Here is a 16,300-nt window from a genome sequence, read left to right as displayed (position 1 = left end):
ATATTGCTGCACATTTCCAGTCTCACTTTCATCATTTCCTTCAGGTCTTGTAGATCCAATCTTATTTCAGCAAATAATTCCCCCATTGTGTCTGCTCCTTTTTTCCCTTTTTTGTTTTTCCCCTCTTCCTTAATATATATGTCCAATCCACAAATCCAGTATGTTATTTCAACCAGCGTCTTTTATATTTATTTTCAACAATCAATATCCCTAAGTCTTTATTTCTAGGACTTCTAGTAGATCGTTTTCCAGCTGTTTCCTGAAGTCACCTGGTGGTTCTAAAAAGATATTTTCAAATATCTTTCCCTTTATAATATTTTGGTATTACTTTTCAGGGTTTTTATTTTGTTATGATGGAGTTTCTCTTATTTTCTTTTAAATTCCAAAGTCCAATTTATTAGACAGACCAAGCACTTTTCAAAGAGTCACTGAAATTTTTCCTGTACAGTGGCGTGTTTGAGTCTTTTTTCACAATCCACTATTTCTTTTACTTTCTTTTTTTAATTATAAAACTTTCATTAAATTCTCTAATTTCATTTATTAACTATTATTTCTTTTCAACACATTCAATTCCAACATTTATTTATGCCTATTTAATGCCAAAAGTCCAATAATTATCCAATTTAATTTCCAAGGCTTTTGTGGTCAAATATTTCCCTCTGAATTTTCCCCTCCAAGTTAATTCGTTCCAATAGCTCAAGCCAATTTTATAAGTTCAAATTTCCTTCTCACTCTCTCTGGTCGCCGCCTCTGCACACTTTCCTCCAAATAGTCCTTTTATTCTGAATACCGGGTACCTTAAAGTCCATGTATTTTGCCTGGTTCATACTCCGTGTGATGCTTCTCCGGTCCAGCACAGCCTTAGTTTCCTGGACTGCTCCTCGTCTTCGGGGTGGCCATTTTAGACCGATGCTGCAACTTGCCTTCGGAAGGGGTTTTTCTTGTCAGGGAGGGGAGTTGCGATTCCCCCTTTCTTCATCACCCCTCCAGGGTGGTTCCGATCAGGACCCTTCAACAAGTGAGCTCGAAGTGAAATCGCTTACGATCGCAAATTTTGCTCTGACACCAACTATGAGCAACCGGAAGTTGGAGATACATTTCTTGACAGAATCAATTCAAGTAAAGCATTATTTCCCTCCTTTGAGGAGAGCCATCTATTAAAATCTTTCTAAAATTGCAGGCGTAGTTTTTCTAAAGTAATTCCATTATCTTTAGATCTTTTTATTTTAACATGTTTTATTTACTGCCTTCATCCTATGTCTCTATCTAATTTTCATTAGAGATAATACTTTGCCATGATACTTTTTTGCTGTATTTATCACACTAAAAGCATTTTGCTTTGTTATGCAAGTTTAATACTTGTCTGCCTTTTTCCTCTGAATAGCAGATAGGAGTGTAATTAGCTGGTTCACTTGGGACTAAATAGCAAATATTACAGAATTCTTCCTACATTTGAAAGCTTAGTTGTATAAAACATTGCATACTGAGTGGTATTTGATTCCTTTCCTTAAGGGACTTATAATAGATGATTATGTGATAGTTTGGGAGAGGTCTATTCTGCATTACGATCTTCGATGGGACCTGTAGCTTTTTTGTAATCCTGTTTATAATTTAAATGCTATGGATTCCTACTTTTACATATAGGAATGCAAGTTTGGTAGCCCCTTTTTATAAATTATAGTCCAAATTTTGGTGTGAATTCTATTGAGAAACTGGGATTTAAATGTCTTCTTAAAACATGCATCCACAGACCAAAAAAACAAACAAACCAAAAAATATCCCACCAACCCAGAGTCTGCTGAAGTGTCTTAAATTTCTCTGTTCTCATTATTGAAGCTCTAGAAATTGGCAGCTTTTTATCATGAAAGAATAGTATTGCTGCATATGTTTATTAGTAAAATGAAGATAGGCATGTTTGAGCATGAAGAGCAGTATCCCCAATTTTGTAGCCCATTTTAAACTGTTGTTGATAAATGCAATGTGAAAAAAACAATCTGAGTATATTGTATTATTGGAAATATTTCTTCCAATTTGATCCAGCTTATACAATATTTAAACAATATTAGAGAAATTCATTTGTTTCATGAAGGATTTTGTTAAAAATATTTTTTAATTTTTTACTTTGCATTTGTTTTACTAACAAATATGCTTAATATAGGTATTAATATATATTTGATATGAATAAACAAATTGTATATTATGTAATAAATATGAAAACAAATGTGGTATACTCCTTTTTTCTCTAGTTAAATCATTTTGTGACATGCCCACTGGCATACATGCCCCTACCTTTTGGGATTATGAATTACTGGTGAAAAATTGTTCTACCGAGCCCCAAAGCCATAAATAATGTAGATGGCTGAGAGAAAAATATTACATGAATTCCACAGTAATGAACACGTGTTATTACTAGGGATTTAGGGCAGAAAGATCTTAAAAAAGGTTCAGAAATTTGAAATATAAATTAATAAAACAGTTACAGAAAGGAATTTTGATCAGTGACTCACAGATCAGTGCTTATTAGTTTGCTTCTTGCATTAGTTACTGAGTACGGGAGCATGGATCCATGAACCAAATTTTGTTACCAGTTTTGATGTTTAGGATTGCTCCATGAACGTCATACAGACTACAGAGATGACCACAATTGAGTCCAAAATTTCCATTGCTAAGCAAGACAGTTAAGTGATTTTGCTCCATTTTACAACCTTAACAAATCAACTTGCCACTGTTAAGTGAATCATTGCAATGGTTAAGTGAATGTGGCTTCCATTTTGACTTTGCTTGTCAGAACGTCACAAAAGGTGATCCCAGGACAATGCAACTGCCATAAATACATGCCAAGCATCCAGATTTGGATCACAGACCTTGGGGATGTTGCAAGAGTTATAGCTATGAAAATGGATCATCAGTCGCTTTTTTCGGTGCAGTTGTAACTTCAAACAATCATTAAATGAATGTGATTGTAAGTGGAGGACTATCTGTGGGGGAGCACTGCTCTTTCCTCTTTTAAATACTCTTTAAGAGCAAAACGTTCTCACTTCCAGTTTTTGCTAATGTGCCTCTGTTACATTGCTATTTGAACTCACATTTTTTTTTGAAAGGGAATTGTATTTTAAAATGTTACTCACTACAAACCATTACTATCTGAGTTTCCCTGTTTGTGGATTTTAAGAGAAGTAATCTTGGCAATTATATTGCAAAGTAGAAAAAAGTATAATTATTAACTAATAATTGAAAAGTAGAAGAAAGTATAGCTTTCAAGCATGTAATCAGTATATGTATCCATTAACTAAATATTTTTAACTGATTATTATAGGATTAGTAATAATGTTGATCACAAAAAGCACTTCTGTAGTATTAACAGCATAATAATCTTTTATGATAAAATATATTAGTTGATGTCAATTTTAGATTCATATAACTTTAAAATTTAAACATTGCGAGAATAAATTTTCTAGAGATTAAACTTTTGAATTTGTCACTTTGTTTCAAATCTACTCTAGGCAGTGAGTGAAATAATAAGTGAGACAAAGCAATAATGTGTTAATATAATAATACGGTTAAGTTGTATTTAATAAAACTATGTAAAGATAATAGATAACTGCTTAATCTCAATTTTCAAGTCCTGTAGTACATAATATGAAACATATGTTTCTATTTTTTTCCTGAAATTGTGAGAAGGAATATGTCACTATAATATTTTTATGTAATATCAATAGATCTAGTTTTGCATGTGCTAGAAATTATACATTTCAACCAACATATTGACATTTTTTATTTTTAAATGAATTATTGTTAGTGTAATCATACAATACACTTCTACTTCCCACAGCTTGCCTAAAGTAGTTAAGAGACGAGTAAATGCACTCAAGAATCTTCAAGTTAAATGTGCACAGATAGAAGCAAAGTTTTATGAAGAAGTTCATGAATTGGAAAGAAAATACGCTACCCTTTATCAGCCCTTATTTGACAAGGTAATCTGTATGCTTTTACTATACAATCTTGAAAGTGACCTGAAATTCATGTAGGTTTTCTAATTTTGCAATTTTTATTTCCAAAACAAATTGTGCTTTACCACCTTATAAAAGTATTGAGTCATATTAACATGGTAATCTGAAAGAACGATGGTTTGATCTTCCAGAGAAGTGAAATAATCAATGCTGTTTATGAACCTACTGAAGAAGAATGTGAGTGGAAAACAGACGCAGAAGAAGAAATTTCAGTGAGTACCTGTGTTTTATTGGAAGTAGATTTAAAGGACAGTCCTGCCTTATTTCATGGGGTTGCTAGTAGAAAGGTAGTCTAAAGCCTTTTTGTGTTTGCATTATGAAGCAGAAGGGATGGAAGAATGTTTTTTTGTTTCTTTTGATATTGTTCATTTCCTTGTTCAAATTCCCTCCCATTGAAACTAATAGGAGAGAAGTGAATTAATTAGATTAAAACCAATTGAAAATTACATCTGATAGCAAAATTAGTTTCAACAGCCGTAGAAAATCATGTAGCCTAAAAGTAAGGACATTGTAGCTCCTTGTCTGGTATGTAAATATACTTTGTAAACTGCTTTGAGATTTTTCTTAATGGGAAACAGTATATAAATATTTTAAATAAGTAAAACAATGTTCACCCAATATTTGTAGCTGGCTGTATACCACTAAATTTGATAAGTATTTAGCACTCAAATATTAGAAAGATTAACTTATTAATTTTAACAAGGAGGAAATGAAAGAGAAGGCCAAGCTTGAAGAGGAGAAAAAAGATCAAGAAAAAGATGATCCTAAAGGAATTCCTGAATTTTGGCTGACAGTATTCAAGAATGTTGATTTACTCAGTGATATGGTTCAGGTAAGAGAATAACTTAATTATTTGAAATGTTGATCAAACTAAATTTTAAGAATTAGAATATTTTATTCAGAACTAGGTAGCATGGACATTATTAAAATATTTCTTCTGGGCTGTAGTTTTATCCTTTCTGGGATTCTTCAGATTGAAAGTCTCATGTTTGGTAGAAATATAGCACTAAGTATATGATAAATTCTTTATTTCTGCACAAGTGTTTTTGATGTTCTATGAAAATGTTCCATGGTAAATATATATTAGTACCTATGAAACTAACAGTAAAATGAGTGGTTTAGAAATAAAAAGAAAATAAAATGGCAATTAGGAAAAGAATGAGGGAATATGTAAATATACTATGGAGAAGATTGATATGTAAGGATAAAAGATATTGATTTATAGCAAGAGTAAGATGTAATGGTAAAGGAATAAGTAAATACATATACTGAAAAATGTGAGGAGATGCAAAATGTCTTGATGTTGATAACAATGTATAAAGTTCTATTTTATGTTTTTAAAATTTGAAAACTTAATATTTTTTAAAAAGAAACTAACAGTAAAATTGTTTGTTAAATGTAATCTGCTCTTGATTTTCCTCTTTTGTATTATATTATTTCCTACTTTGTAATTGCATTAAAAGTGTAAAAAGCATTGCCTAATGTATTGCAGTGTTACTTTACATGTATAGGAACATGATGAGCCTATCCTGAAACATTTAAAAGATATTAAAGTGAAGTTTTCAGAAGCTGGAGAACCCATGGTAAGCTTGTATTGTTAAAAATAATAATAAGGCAGCTAAAACATTCTCTGTAGATTATTATTAAATTTGTATGCTAATCGACTCCCAATGACTTTGGGTGGCTCCTAAGTAAAAATATTAAAAATAAGAAAGGAAAAAGACAGGAATGAAAAAGAAACATGCCACACCTTCTAGGAAAACACATTAATCCTTGCCAACAAGATTGGGTGAAGAACCAAGTCTTTACAGCCCTCCAAAATACTAACAAGCTGGGGCCATTTGCATCTTGGGGAGGAACTCATTTCCAGAGGGTAGGTGCTGTTGTAGAGAATATGTGTTTCTTCAGTCACAATAGATTGCACATGACCTGTGTGGCTTCATAGCAAAATTAAACACTGAAGATATGTGTAACAATTCAATTTTTCATAATAGTAAAAACTAACACCTAAATTAAAGTGTTAAGTAATCAGAAATGGCTATCTCTAATGACCAGCCCATTAATTATGATTAGCATTATATCAGTTTAAAGCAAAAGACTGTTTTTACCAAGGTTCCCTAATTGCTGAAACTTTTTAATCTTCAGCCCATAAGGATGCCTGAAAAGGAAAATTTTAAAGAATTTATAAGTTCACTGCCTAGTTAAGCATATACAGATAATTTATTTTGATGAGAGTTCTATTGAAGTTATACCGTGGGGAATTTTTCAGAGCAAGTTCTCTAAAAGGAAGGAGTTAATGGCATATAAAATACTAGTATTTCTTTTGAGGTAACACACAGGGGACAACTAGTTCTTTAATAGATACAGAATTCATATTCAGCCATAATTTTCAGCCTGTTGTAGCGTTTGGAGAAATGGAGAGGAGAATGGACTTTGTTTCTTAAAGAAATGCAGTATATTGTACAAAATAATATAAAAGTTGTCAATCTCCCTTAATTATATTTGCTTGGTTATCAATCTCCCTTAATTATATTTGCTCCCTTGGTTATATTTGCTTGGATTCATTGAAATTACAGTTCAACAGCATTAAGAATTGATAACGTCAAAGGCAGAATTATTGATCCCTTAGATAAAAGAATAAAATTAATAGAGAATGTAATGGAGTTTTGCTTTGTGAGTCAGATTATAATTATGTATACTTATATTTGTACTTTTTCAAAGACTTTTACTTTAGAATTCCACTTTGAACCTAATGAATTTTTCACAAATGAAGTAGTAACAAAAACATACAGAATGAGGTCAGAACCTGATGATTCTGATCCTTTCTCCTTCGATGGACCAGAAATTATGGGTTGCACAGGGTAAGTGCAATTTTGTGTAATAAGTGGTCAAGAACCTATGTCCTCATAAAGTGTTTAAATAAATACAGGCAGTCCTTGGGTCATTTATTCAGTGACTTCAAAATTGTGATAGGGTTGAACAGGTTCTTGTAGTTCCAGTCATTGCAGTGTCCATAGTCACTTGATTGTGATCTGGGTTCTTGATGCCCAGATTGCTGTTAATGATGTTGAGCTGAGGTTATGTCATTGCGATTTCCAACATTCCTTGCTGGTTTTCCACAGAGTCGGTGGGGAAGCCGCTAGAAAGTTGTGGTCTTCACTTAACAATGGCAACCAGGCCTGCCAGAACTGCCTTCACTGACATAGTCATGTGACATTATGTTTTATGACCACCTGGCTTAAAATGTAAAACCTGATTGCTGACAAGCCAAGGACTACTGTAAATTAATTATAGTTCCCGTTTACTAATTGCCTCATTCAATGACTGTTTAAAAGTACATTTATGCTGTTTCTCAGTCACGTAATTGCTATTATATTCAGTACACATTGTACTATGACTGCCTTATTGTTTTTCTTTCCCCTCATCTTTACAGATAGATTGGAGAGGAAGGAATTCCAAGAAAGTAAGCAGACACACAATAGGGAATACACAATGAAAATACACAGTGTATTCCCCGTTGTGTGCTTGCTTACTCTCTTGTATTACCTTCTTTCCCAATCTCTCTGCTTTGCATGGGTGATGAGAACAAGAAGAGAAGAAAAATTAAAATTATGATGTTGAAATTAATTTACCATTGTTTCTATTGATCACCCATAACTGTTATCTTAGCCAGAAACCATGTGAGTGTTTCAAAGGATATAAGCTAAACTCAGATCAAAGGTTGCAATTTTACATACAGGTAGTCCTCAACTTAAAACTGGTTGCTTAATGACTTGATCACAGTTTATGGTTTTGCCAGAAACAGGAGTTAACTTCCAGTTTCCAGAAAAAACACCCACTGGGCATACTTAATGACCATGACATTCATTTAATTACCACAATATTTTTTGAATGACCATACTATTTGCTTAACCATCCCCACCACCACCCAAAAAAATAATAATGAAAAATCTGTCATGGTTACATGATGACCCTTTTAACCACTGGCATAACTTACCATCTTAGTTCTGGACTCAGTTACAGTTGTAAGTCAAGGACTACCCATAAAAGTAAAAAGTATAGAACAAGGAGCTGATAACACCAAGCAAAAAGAGGAACCAGTGCACTAAGCAAATAACAGCTGACAAAAAGAGAAGCCAGAGTACCAAATGCAAAGCTGTAAGCAGCGCTAAAAAGATGTCTGCTAAAAGAGCACCAGAATCATCTGAAATTGAAGCAGGCATTGCTTCATAAAGGATCAATTGATAGCAAATAATACCTACATCAGCAAATGGATTATAATTAAACTTTCTAAGACCGGGAGATTTCAACCATTAAAAGTAGAAACCATAGTTGTTTAGAGTGAAGTGGGTCCAGTGAATTGTTGGGTCCAGGTTCCCGTCCCGACAAGGTCTCGATGGCTTGGTGCTCTGTTTCCACGGCACTCCGTTCCGGCTCTGTTCCTTTCTGCCGGCGTCCTGCTGTGTGGAGTGGCGGCTGCGGTTTGGCTGCGCATATGGCCTCTGGGTTTCCTTTTCCTGACGGGGTCTTGCTGTGTGGAGGGGCGGTGGTGTTTTGGCTCCATGTTCGGCCACTGTGTTCTGCTCTGTAGTCAGCTGGTGGAAGGGGCAATGATTTGCAACTGCACCGGCTGCTGCAGGCGGTTCTGGAAACATATTTCATATATCTCTTTAATGTGAAGCTAGAGGGCAGAGGAAGGGGTTGACTAGAGTGTTTAGGCATGGGGCGGAGGTGCGTGGGTGTAATTACAGGGTTATGTGTTACTTGGGGGGAGGGTATAAAGTCAGTTCTAATTTTCTGAGATTGTGGATTTGGGGTTTTCATAAACTGTAAGCCATAATCATCTCAATTATGACAAACCATGGCTTAACTATCTTGCTTTGCGTGTAATGAGTCTATCTCATATATTAGTTTCACCTTTTAAGTTGCATTACTGAAATAAATGAACTTTTGTACGATATTCTAATTTTTCGAGTTTCACCTGTAATGTTATAAAATAAATGTACAGACGTCAGTACAGTAGGTTGTCTTTAAGTGGGCACACCAATAGGCTTTTTGCTGTAAATAAAATAAACATATTCTGTGCCTAGCACTCCTAGTATTGGAAATAGCAATGTTAACAAATAAGACACTTACATTTTCTGTATTACATTTTCTGTATTGCATGCTGAATTCTTACATAATTAATGCAATTAACATTCCCAGAATATGAAACATGCTTTCAGGTTACTGTGAATCTAGAACTATGAATCTTGCTTTAGTTTTTTTCCCTAGCAGTTGTATTCGCTTAAATTTATAAGAATAATGGGAGATGTTTTCTCATAGCATCTGTTCTAACTTCATTATCATGATTGTTTATCCCTGATGAATACCTAGACTAACCTTTCCTAACCTAGCTTTCTATTAGATATGCTAGGCTAAAGTGTTTATATTTCATTGTGCTGCCTTGGGGGTCAGTGGATAAAGTTCAGTGCAGTATATTTAAGGCAACCATTTAAATTGTCTTAGATGCTGAACTTTCTGGCACCACTTGCCAGATTACCTGAATGCCATAGTTTCATTGGGATTCAAATATCTATTTTGGATTGGGATGGTATATTTTTCATTTTGCAATAATAAATGGGAAATGTATAAAGGAATGTATAAATGTATAAATCTGTGTTTTCATCTTAATTTTATGGCAGATTAAATACATTGCAGAATTCTGAATTGTTTAGTATATATGTAAAATTTTCAGAAGGAGAAAACCTATTTATGTTGTGTGCAGAAAAAGTAATATGTACTGTACTATTCATCCCTTAGTATTAAAGACTTAACGTTCTGAGAAATCTAAATTATCTTTGTTGTTCATACAGTTGAATTACTCTATATTCAGGATCCAGTTTAGCTGTGTGATTGGTTATGTGATAACTATGTGCCAGGACTATAATAGTTAAAGTGAACATGTAGGTATGTGCTTAGTTTCATAACAGTTTTCCCATAGGTGCCAAATAGACTGGAAAAAGGGGAAGAATGTTACTTTGAAAACTATAAAGAAGAAACAAAAGCACAAGGGCCGTGGAACAGTTAGAACAGTGACAAAAACAGTTTCCAATGATTCCTTCTTCAACTTTTTCAGTCCTCCAGAAGGTAAACTTGACTTTATTATTATTTATTATTATTATTATTATTATTATTATTATTATTATTATTATTATTATTTATTATTATTATTATTATTATTATATTATTATTATTATTATTTATATTATTATATATATTATTATTATTATTATTATTATTATTATTATTATTATTATTATTTTATATATATATATATATATATATATGTATGTATGTATGTATGTATGTATATTTTCTATTTTGGGTACTTACGACAAAGCTGAATACTATGCGGCACACACACACACACACACACACAATTCCTCTAATGTTCCAAATGGAAAAAAAAACTCTAGTAAATCAAGAATGTTTTTGGCGGTTGGTTTTGACACTTAAAAGACTTTCTAGAAATAAATATCCTATAATCTATTTGAGAAGAGTTTGACTTGTGCTTAAACCATTCTGAAAGCAAACATCATGGAACAAAACTTTAAGGCTAACTGAAAAGGTGGAACTGTTTATGTGGGAAAGCAGGATTTCAAGCATTTCATTCCAAACCATTTTAAGATTTTCTAGATGATCATAAGATGCTGCTTACAGAAACATACTGAAAGTGATGCAAATGATATCCCCATGAAATGGAGACATTTGAGACCAAAACTTAAATATTCTTTGTCTGTGCTTGGTTTTTAAATAGGAGTGCAGAAATAGACTTCTCTGTATTCTAATACCCATAAATTAACAGTGCCTCCGTTTTGTCTCACTTTAGCCAAGTAGCTTACATTATATTTTATATAATGGCAATTGAACAATAGTTTGGGACATCTTTTACCTTGTTACATGGAAACAAAAAGTGGGCGCTTCAGGTAGTTACTGCAGTTAAATAATGTAGCTTTCTTAAATATATAATGTTACATCTTTTTTTTCATTTCAGTTCCTGAAAGTGGGGATTTGGTAAGTTTCACTGTGATTTTCTTTTTGAATGAAAACATAACTTTTAATTTTTTTTTCATTGTAATAAATGTATCCCTTTGCTAATATATACAGATACATAGATACACATATGCATACATGCACACCAATAATACATGTTCATGTGAAGGATCTAGGCAGTAAATGGATACTTGCCATTTATGTAAGTACATGTAGACAGCATTTCCCATATTGTATGTGTCAGCATTCCAGGGAACATCCGGTCAGTAACTCCAAGACAAGCATAATCTCAAAAGTACTTTTATTAGAATAGCACCTGGCACATCTGTGGAATTCTGAAACTAAAAGTTTCCCTGACTTCTTACAATGTCCCAACCTACAAACCATCCCCTTTTTACTTATAATCACATTACATGAACCAATCCCAAAGTAAGTTCCAATTCTTTCTGCGCCACACTCCTTGACCTTGAACTATCGAAAGAATTCTATTTTTTCTTCTAAGAGCTACTCAATATCACCTCCCTCCCACTTTCTCAAGCTATGTGGCAGCAATGAATAAGGATTCCATAGCTGACAGGCGTCCCCCCTTGAGAAGTTCACCACCTATAAAAAAATAAGAAACAAAACACAATGCAATGTTAATGCGATGTCCTTAACCCCCTCTCCCCCCTCCAAGAGGACCCTTCGGTTGGGGAATTCCTCATGGAATTGGTTAACCAACCTATCTGTATGTACATCCCAATTTTTAACCCAAGTAGCATCCGATATAGGGTAACCCTTCCACAATACCAAGTATTGCAATCATCCTCGGTGTAATCTAGGATCAAGGATTTTCTTGATCTCATAATGTGTATGATTAAAGGTTTAGAGGGAGCGATTGGTATTGGTCTTATCATTGATGTAACAGATGGTTTTAATTACTATTGAACACTGGGTGTATTTTTCCCAATAACTGGGGAAGACTTAATTGGACTGTGTCTGGATTGATTACTTTTGATATCGGGAATGGACCTAAGAATTTAGGGCCCAACTTCTTACTAGGAATTTTCAATCTAAGATATTTTGTTAACAAATATGCTTTGTCTCCTACTTTAAACGGTGGTTGGAGTGATCTACGTTTGTCCACCTGCTTTTTGTAATCCTTAGCAGCTTCAATCAAAGCTTTTTTCGTATACTTCCTACAAATTTTAATTAACACACTTTGTAGACTACTGCAAATTAACTGCCAGGAGAATCCAAAATCAAATTTGATAAATATTTTGTGAACTTAAGACTTCAATATTTCTTTGTAGGCCAATAAATATTTTTTTTGTAATTTTTTAAAAAATAATTATACAATGTAGTGTCTAGACCAGTATTTTTCAACCTTTGTAACTTTTAAGAAGTATGAACTTAAATTTCCAGAAGTCTTCGACTGGAATTCCTACTGGGGAATTCTGGGAGTTGCAATCGACACATCTTAAAATTGCCAAGATTGAGAAGGGTAAATAGAATATGTTGCTAACACTAAAGATGTTGAATGAAATTGTTCTTGCATTTAGTAAATACAGATAATGGCACTATATTTATTAATCTACGTATGCAGGATGATGATGCTGAAGCAATTCTTGCAGCTGACTTTGAAATTGGCCATTTTCTACGAGAGCGCATAGTTCCACGATCAGTATTGTATTTTACAGGAGAAGCCATTGAAGATGATGACGATGATGTAAGTTGTGCTTTAATTTCAGTTACATCAAAATTATTCTAATATTAAATTGATTTAAAGCTAGGTTGGCCTGTAAGTAAATATGCATACATATATACTCACCATACTATTCCCTTTTAGGCTGAACAGTGGTACGCAGGACATAGGAAAGAAGCAAATAGAAGCAAATGAAATTAAGGACCGATAATAGGAGAATTTAGTGACAAAATTGCAACTATATGAATTTGAATTAAAGCAAAAATATTTCTGAAGATCAGTGTTAAATATTCACTATTTTGCCTTTATCTGAGTTTTGTTGAACTTAGTATGCTGTCGAGTATTGTGATGATAAGCCTCAAAACTGAAATTTCAGTTACTCCATTAGACTGGGAGGATATGAAACCATTTTGAAGAATCATAGAAGCTAAAGTGCTCCAATTTAAATTAATTTTAGCCAATAATTCAAAACTACATCTTACAACAGGATGAAACTTGCTTCCCATTTTCAGTACAGAATTTGGCACACCTTGAGGTACACCAAACATTCTTGATACTTGTATTCTGTTATAGAGTTTAATAGTGATTTTTGGGATCAAAGGTGCTTAGGTATCATTAATCACAAATATGGAAACCAAATAGACCACTTGACAATTAACAATTAAATAATTTTGAGATCTCACAAAAATATTGACATATCTAAGCCCCATTAGGTAGATAACTCAGAGCTTTTGCTTTGTATATATTGTTGCTGGTGTATGGTTATTGCTATTTTGTCTTGTGAAGCACAGCATGACTTCTATTTTTATAAATTCAAGCCCTTGGTTGATTTTGACTTCACGTGTGAAGCAAACCATAGTGCAGTATGTTGTTCCATTTGTGAAATGCTTAGATATTAATCTGACGTACACCATATGACAATATAAAAATGGATTTTGAATGACCAGTGCCTTTTCCTGAGAGGATTTAAAATTGTTCTTCAGTATGAAAAATACCAAACCTGTTGGCATGAAGATAGATACCGTAAACTTTAACCAGCCATTAAAAAGAACTGTTGACAGACTTCTACTAAAACAAGCAGCAATTCTAATTGAAGAATCACAATGGAGAAATATTTGGAGCAGAGATCTTAAAGAACATTGTGCTGTTTTAAGAGGGCTATACTGTTTAATAGTTATGATGCCATTTCAAAAACTTCAAAAGCCACTAGAAATTTCCTCAGAATAACAATATCCCTCTGAATGAAAGATATGCTAATTTTGCTTATGTGGAAAATAGGACATTTCATTGGTTTTAACTTAAATTGTGTATTTGAACTGTTTATTTTCAAGGCTTTAAATCTACTTAAAAATAATGATAGGCAGCTTATTGGAGCTCATGCATTTATGATTGATCTTTTTTCACTTTCTAGTATGATGAAGAAGGTGAGGAAGCTGATGATGAGGTAGGCATTATTGTGGATTTCATAAACATTAAATTAATTGATTTTAGCAATTTAAAGTTATAGAAAAAAGTAACTGAGGGGAATTTACATGGCCAAATATACTTATATACTATACATGTATTTTAGGAAGGGGAGGAAGAAGCAGATGAAGAAAATGATCCAGATTATGACCCAAAGGTATGTGATCAGTTTATACCTTACTGGGTAGTATTGAGTAATGAGCCATAATGGTACAGTGGTTAGAGTGCAGTATTGCAGGCTCCTTCTGCTGACTGTCAGCTGCCAGAAGTTCGATTCTCACCAGGCTCAAGGTTGACTCAGCGTTCCATCCTTCCGAGGTTGGTAAAATGAGGACCCAGATTGTTGGGGCCAATATGCTGACTCTGTAAACTACTTAGAGAGGGTTGTAAAGCATTGTGAAGTGGTGTACAAATCTTAAGTGCTATTGCTTATTGCATTTTTGAATTATTGCCTGTAATCTTTAAATTCCTGTAGTAGATCTGTTTGAACACCGACCTATCTTTTTCTTTCTTCAACAGAAGGATCAAAATCCAGCAGAATGCAAGCAGCAGTGAAACTGTGTATGTGGCCTTGAGGATTATCTGCACTGTAATAGCCTAAATACAACTATTAGTTACTTACAGCCTTATGTTTTGTATCTTGGTAGAATTAAGTAAACATTTTGTTAAAACAAACTGACAGAACCAGTTTAAAATGTAGGTTCCTTGTACCTAGCATTTTAATAGTACTTTTCTGCCAATATGTAGAATGCAGTAAATCCTAAAGCATGAATTGTTAATTCATTGCTATATATAGTTTGGTTCTAGTGAAGTCTGTTGTCATGTAGCTATTAGACTGCAGCTGTGAAGATATCAGAACTCTTGACGGAGACCACTATTTGTTTAGAAAAGATCCTTTCCCAGAGAACCAACCAAAGTATTTTTTGGCCCAGTAGTTTAAATGGGTTTAAGTCTGCTTGCACTGGCTGTGCCTTCATTACTTTGTCATAGAAATAGCAGTGACTTGTACTAATTAGGAAATGACATACGTTTTCAAATTTCATAACTTCCATATAAACTGTTAATTTCCATCAAGACCACATTGAATGTTCATAATTGTCTGCTTGTTTATGCTCTAGGTTTTTGTATTTTGTGATGGTGACCTACAGAAAATCTCCAGAAACATCATATTAAGGTTGTTTATCACTGGGATGTGAATAAACCTAGTATTTTCAGAAACTAGTTGTGCTTGTGTATACATTTTAAAATCTTATACGCAACCAAAGTTGTGGGAAACATTTACTGTTGGAAGCAGTCCATACATATAGATTCAAAACACTGCAACATGTCAAATGCTGTATTTCTGCATGGATTCATTTCAGTAGGCCTTACATTTTGCATAAATGTGTTTGGACAATATTGTAGCTTGATTCAGTCACTTGGCACCTATGCCTCATCATAGCAAGAGTGGAGAATTCCCTCAGCCATTCTCATAATTGCTCACAGCTATATGTTGCCTTAGGCTATTAAAAATTAGTCTAGCAGTACATCACCTTAATGTTGCTTTCTGCAATCTGATTATATCTAGGTATGTCAAACTGCTGCTGCCAGTTTCCAATCAATATTGTCATGTTAGCTGGAAAATCTAATGATGCATCACATTAACCTAATTCTTGAGTGATGTGTAAGAAGCAACTTGATTTCTTAAGATAATTTGTTCTTTTAGATCTTCTAATTTTACTGATTTTTTAAAAATGTGTCATTTGTGAAACAAATGATAACCATTTTCTTCCTAAAAAGAATGATCTGTACTTGGCTGTTTGACGTAAATAATAACTAATCTTTAGTCAAACCACATTTCTAATAGACCCCAATCAGCACTCAAATGACAGAATTGAAGAAAGGCAGGATTTGAAATGATTTGTAAAACTTGATGGTAATGTACAATAGAATGACCTGTTACAGAAAATGCAATGATTATGTTTCCTGGCAGTATCTTTGTACCTAATAGAAACCTAGGATTTACATTGCTGAAATTCATGGCATTCAGTTAAAAAATAATAAAATATACATGAAGCTCCTGGCTGCAGAAAGGTTAGCTGCCCTGTATCTGTTTTGAATGTAAACA

The 16,300-nt window shown here is 33.5% G+C and overlaps 1 protein-coding gene across 6 annotated transcripts in view; it reads left to right on the top strand.

Annotated features, from left to right (window-relative positions):
* The window catches only part of NAP1L1 (nucleosome assembly protein 1 like 1), a 41,314-nt gene extending 25,903 nt beyond the window's left edge, over positions 1-15,411 (top strand). For 3 of the 6 annotated variants that reach the window (XM_026667706.2, XM_087968015.1, XM_087968013.1), the window contains 11 exons: positions 3,833-3,974; positions 4,142-4,222; positions 4,714-4,842; positions 5,522-5,593; positions 6,732-6,871; positions 9,994-10,139; positions 11,047-11,066; positions 12,631-12,753; positions 14,141-14,173; positions 14,300-14,350; positions 14,713-15,411. In XM_026667706.2, coding sequence (XP_026523491.2) covers positions 3,833-3,974; positions 4,142-4,222; positions 4,714-4,842; positions 5,522-5,593; positions 6,732-6,871; positions 9,994-10,139; positions 11,047-11,066; positions 12,631-12,753; positions 14,141-14,173; positions 14,300-14,350; positions 14,713-14,748 — 973 coding nt within the window. In that variant the 3' untranslated portion in view covers positions 14,749-15,411. The remainder of the gene's footprint in view (positions 1-3,832; positions 3,975-4,141; positions 4,223-4,713; positions 4,843-5,521; positions 5,594-6,731; positions 6,872-9,993; positions 10,140-11,046; positions 11,067-12,630; positions 12,754-14,140; positions 14,174-14,299; positions 14,351-14,712) is intronic. The other 3 variants (XM_026667707.2, XM_087968016.1, XM_087968014.1) reach the window with 1 other exon arrangement.
* Positions 15,412-16,300: the final 889 nt, after the last annotated feature.

Source organism: Notechis scutatus, chromosome 6 (genome assembly GCF_049901735.1).
Source record: "Notechis scutatus isolate UNSWTSFEM ecotype Mainland chromosome 6, rNotScu1.2, whole genome shotgun sequence".
NCBI classification, from domain to species: domain Eukaryota; kingdom Metazoa; phylum Chordata; class Lepidosauria; order Squamata; family Elapidae; genus Notechis; species Notechis scutatus.
Note: the sequence above shows the minus strand (reverse complement) of the source record. Positions and strands in the feature narration are given on the sequence as shown.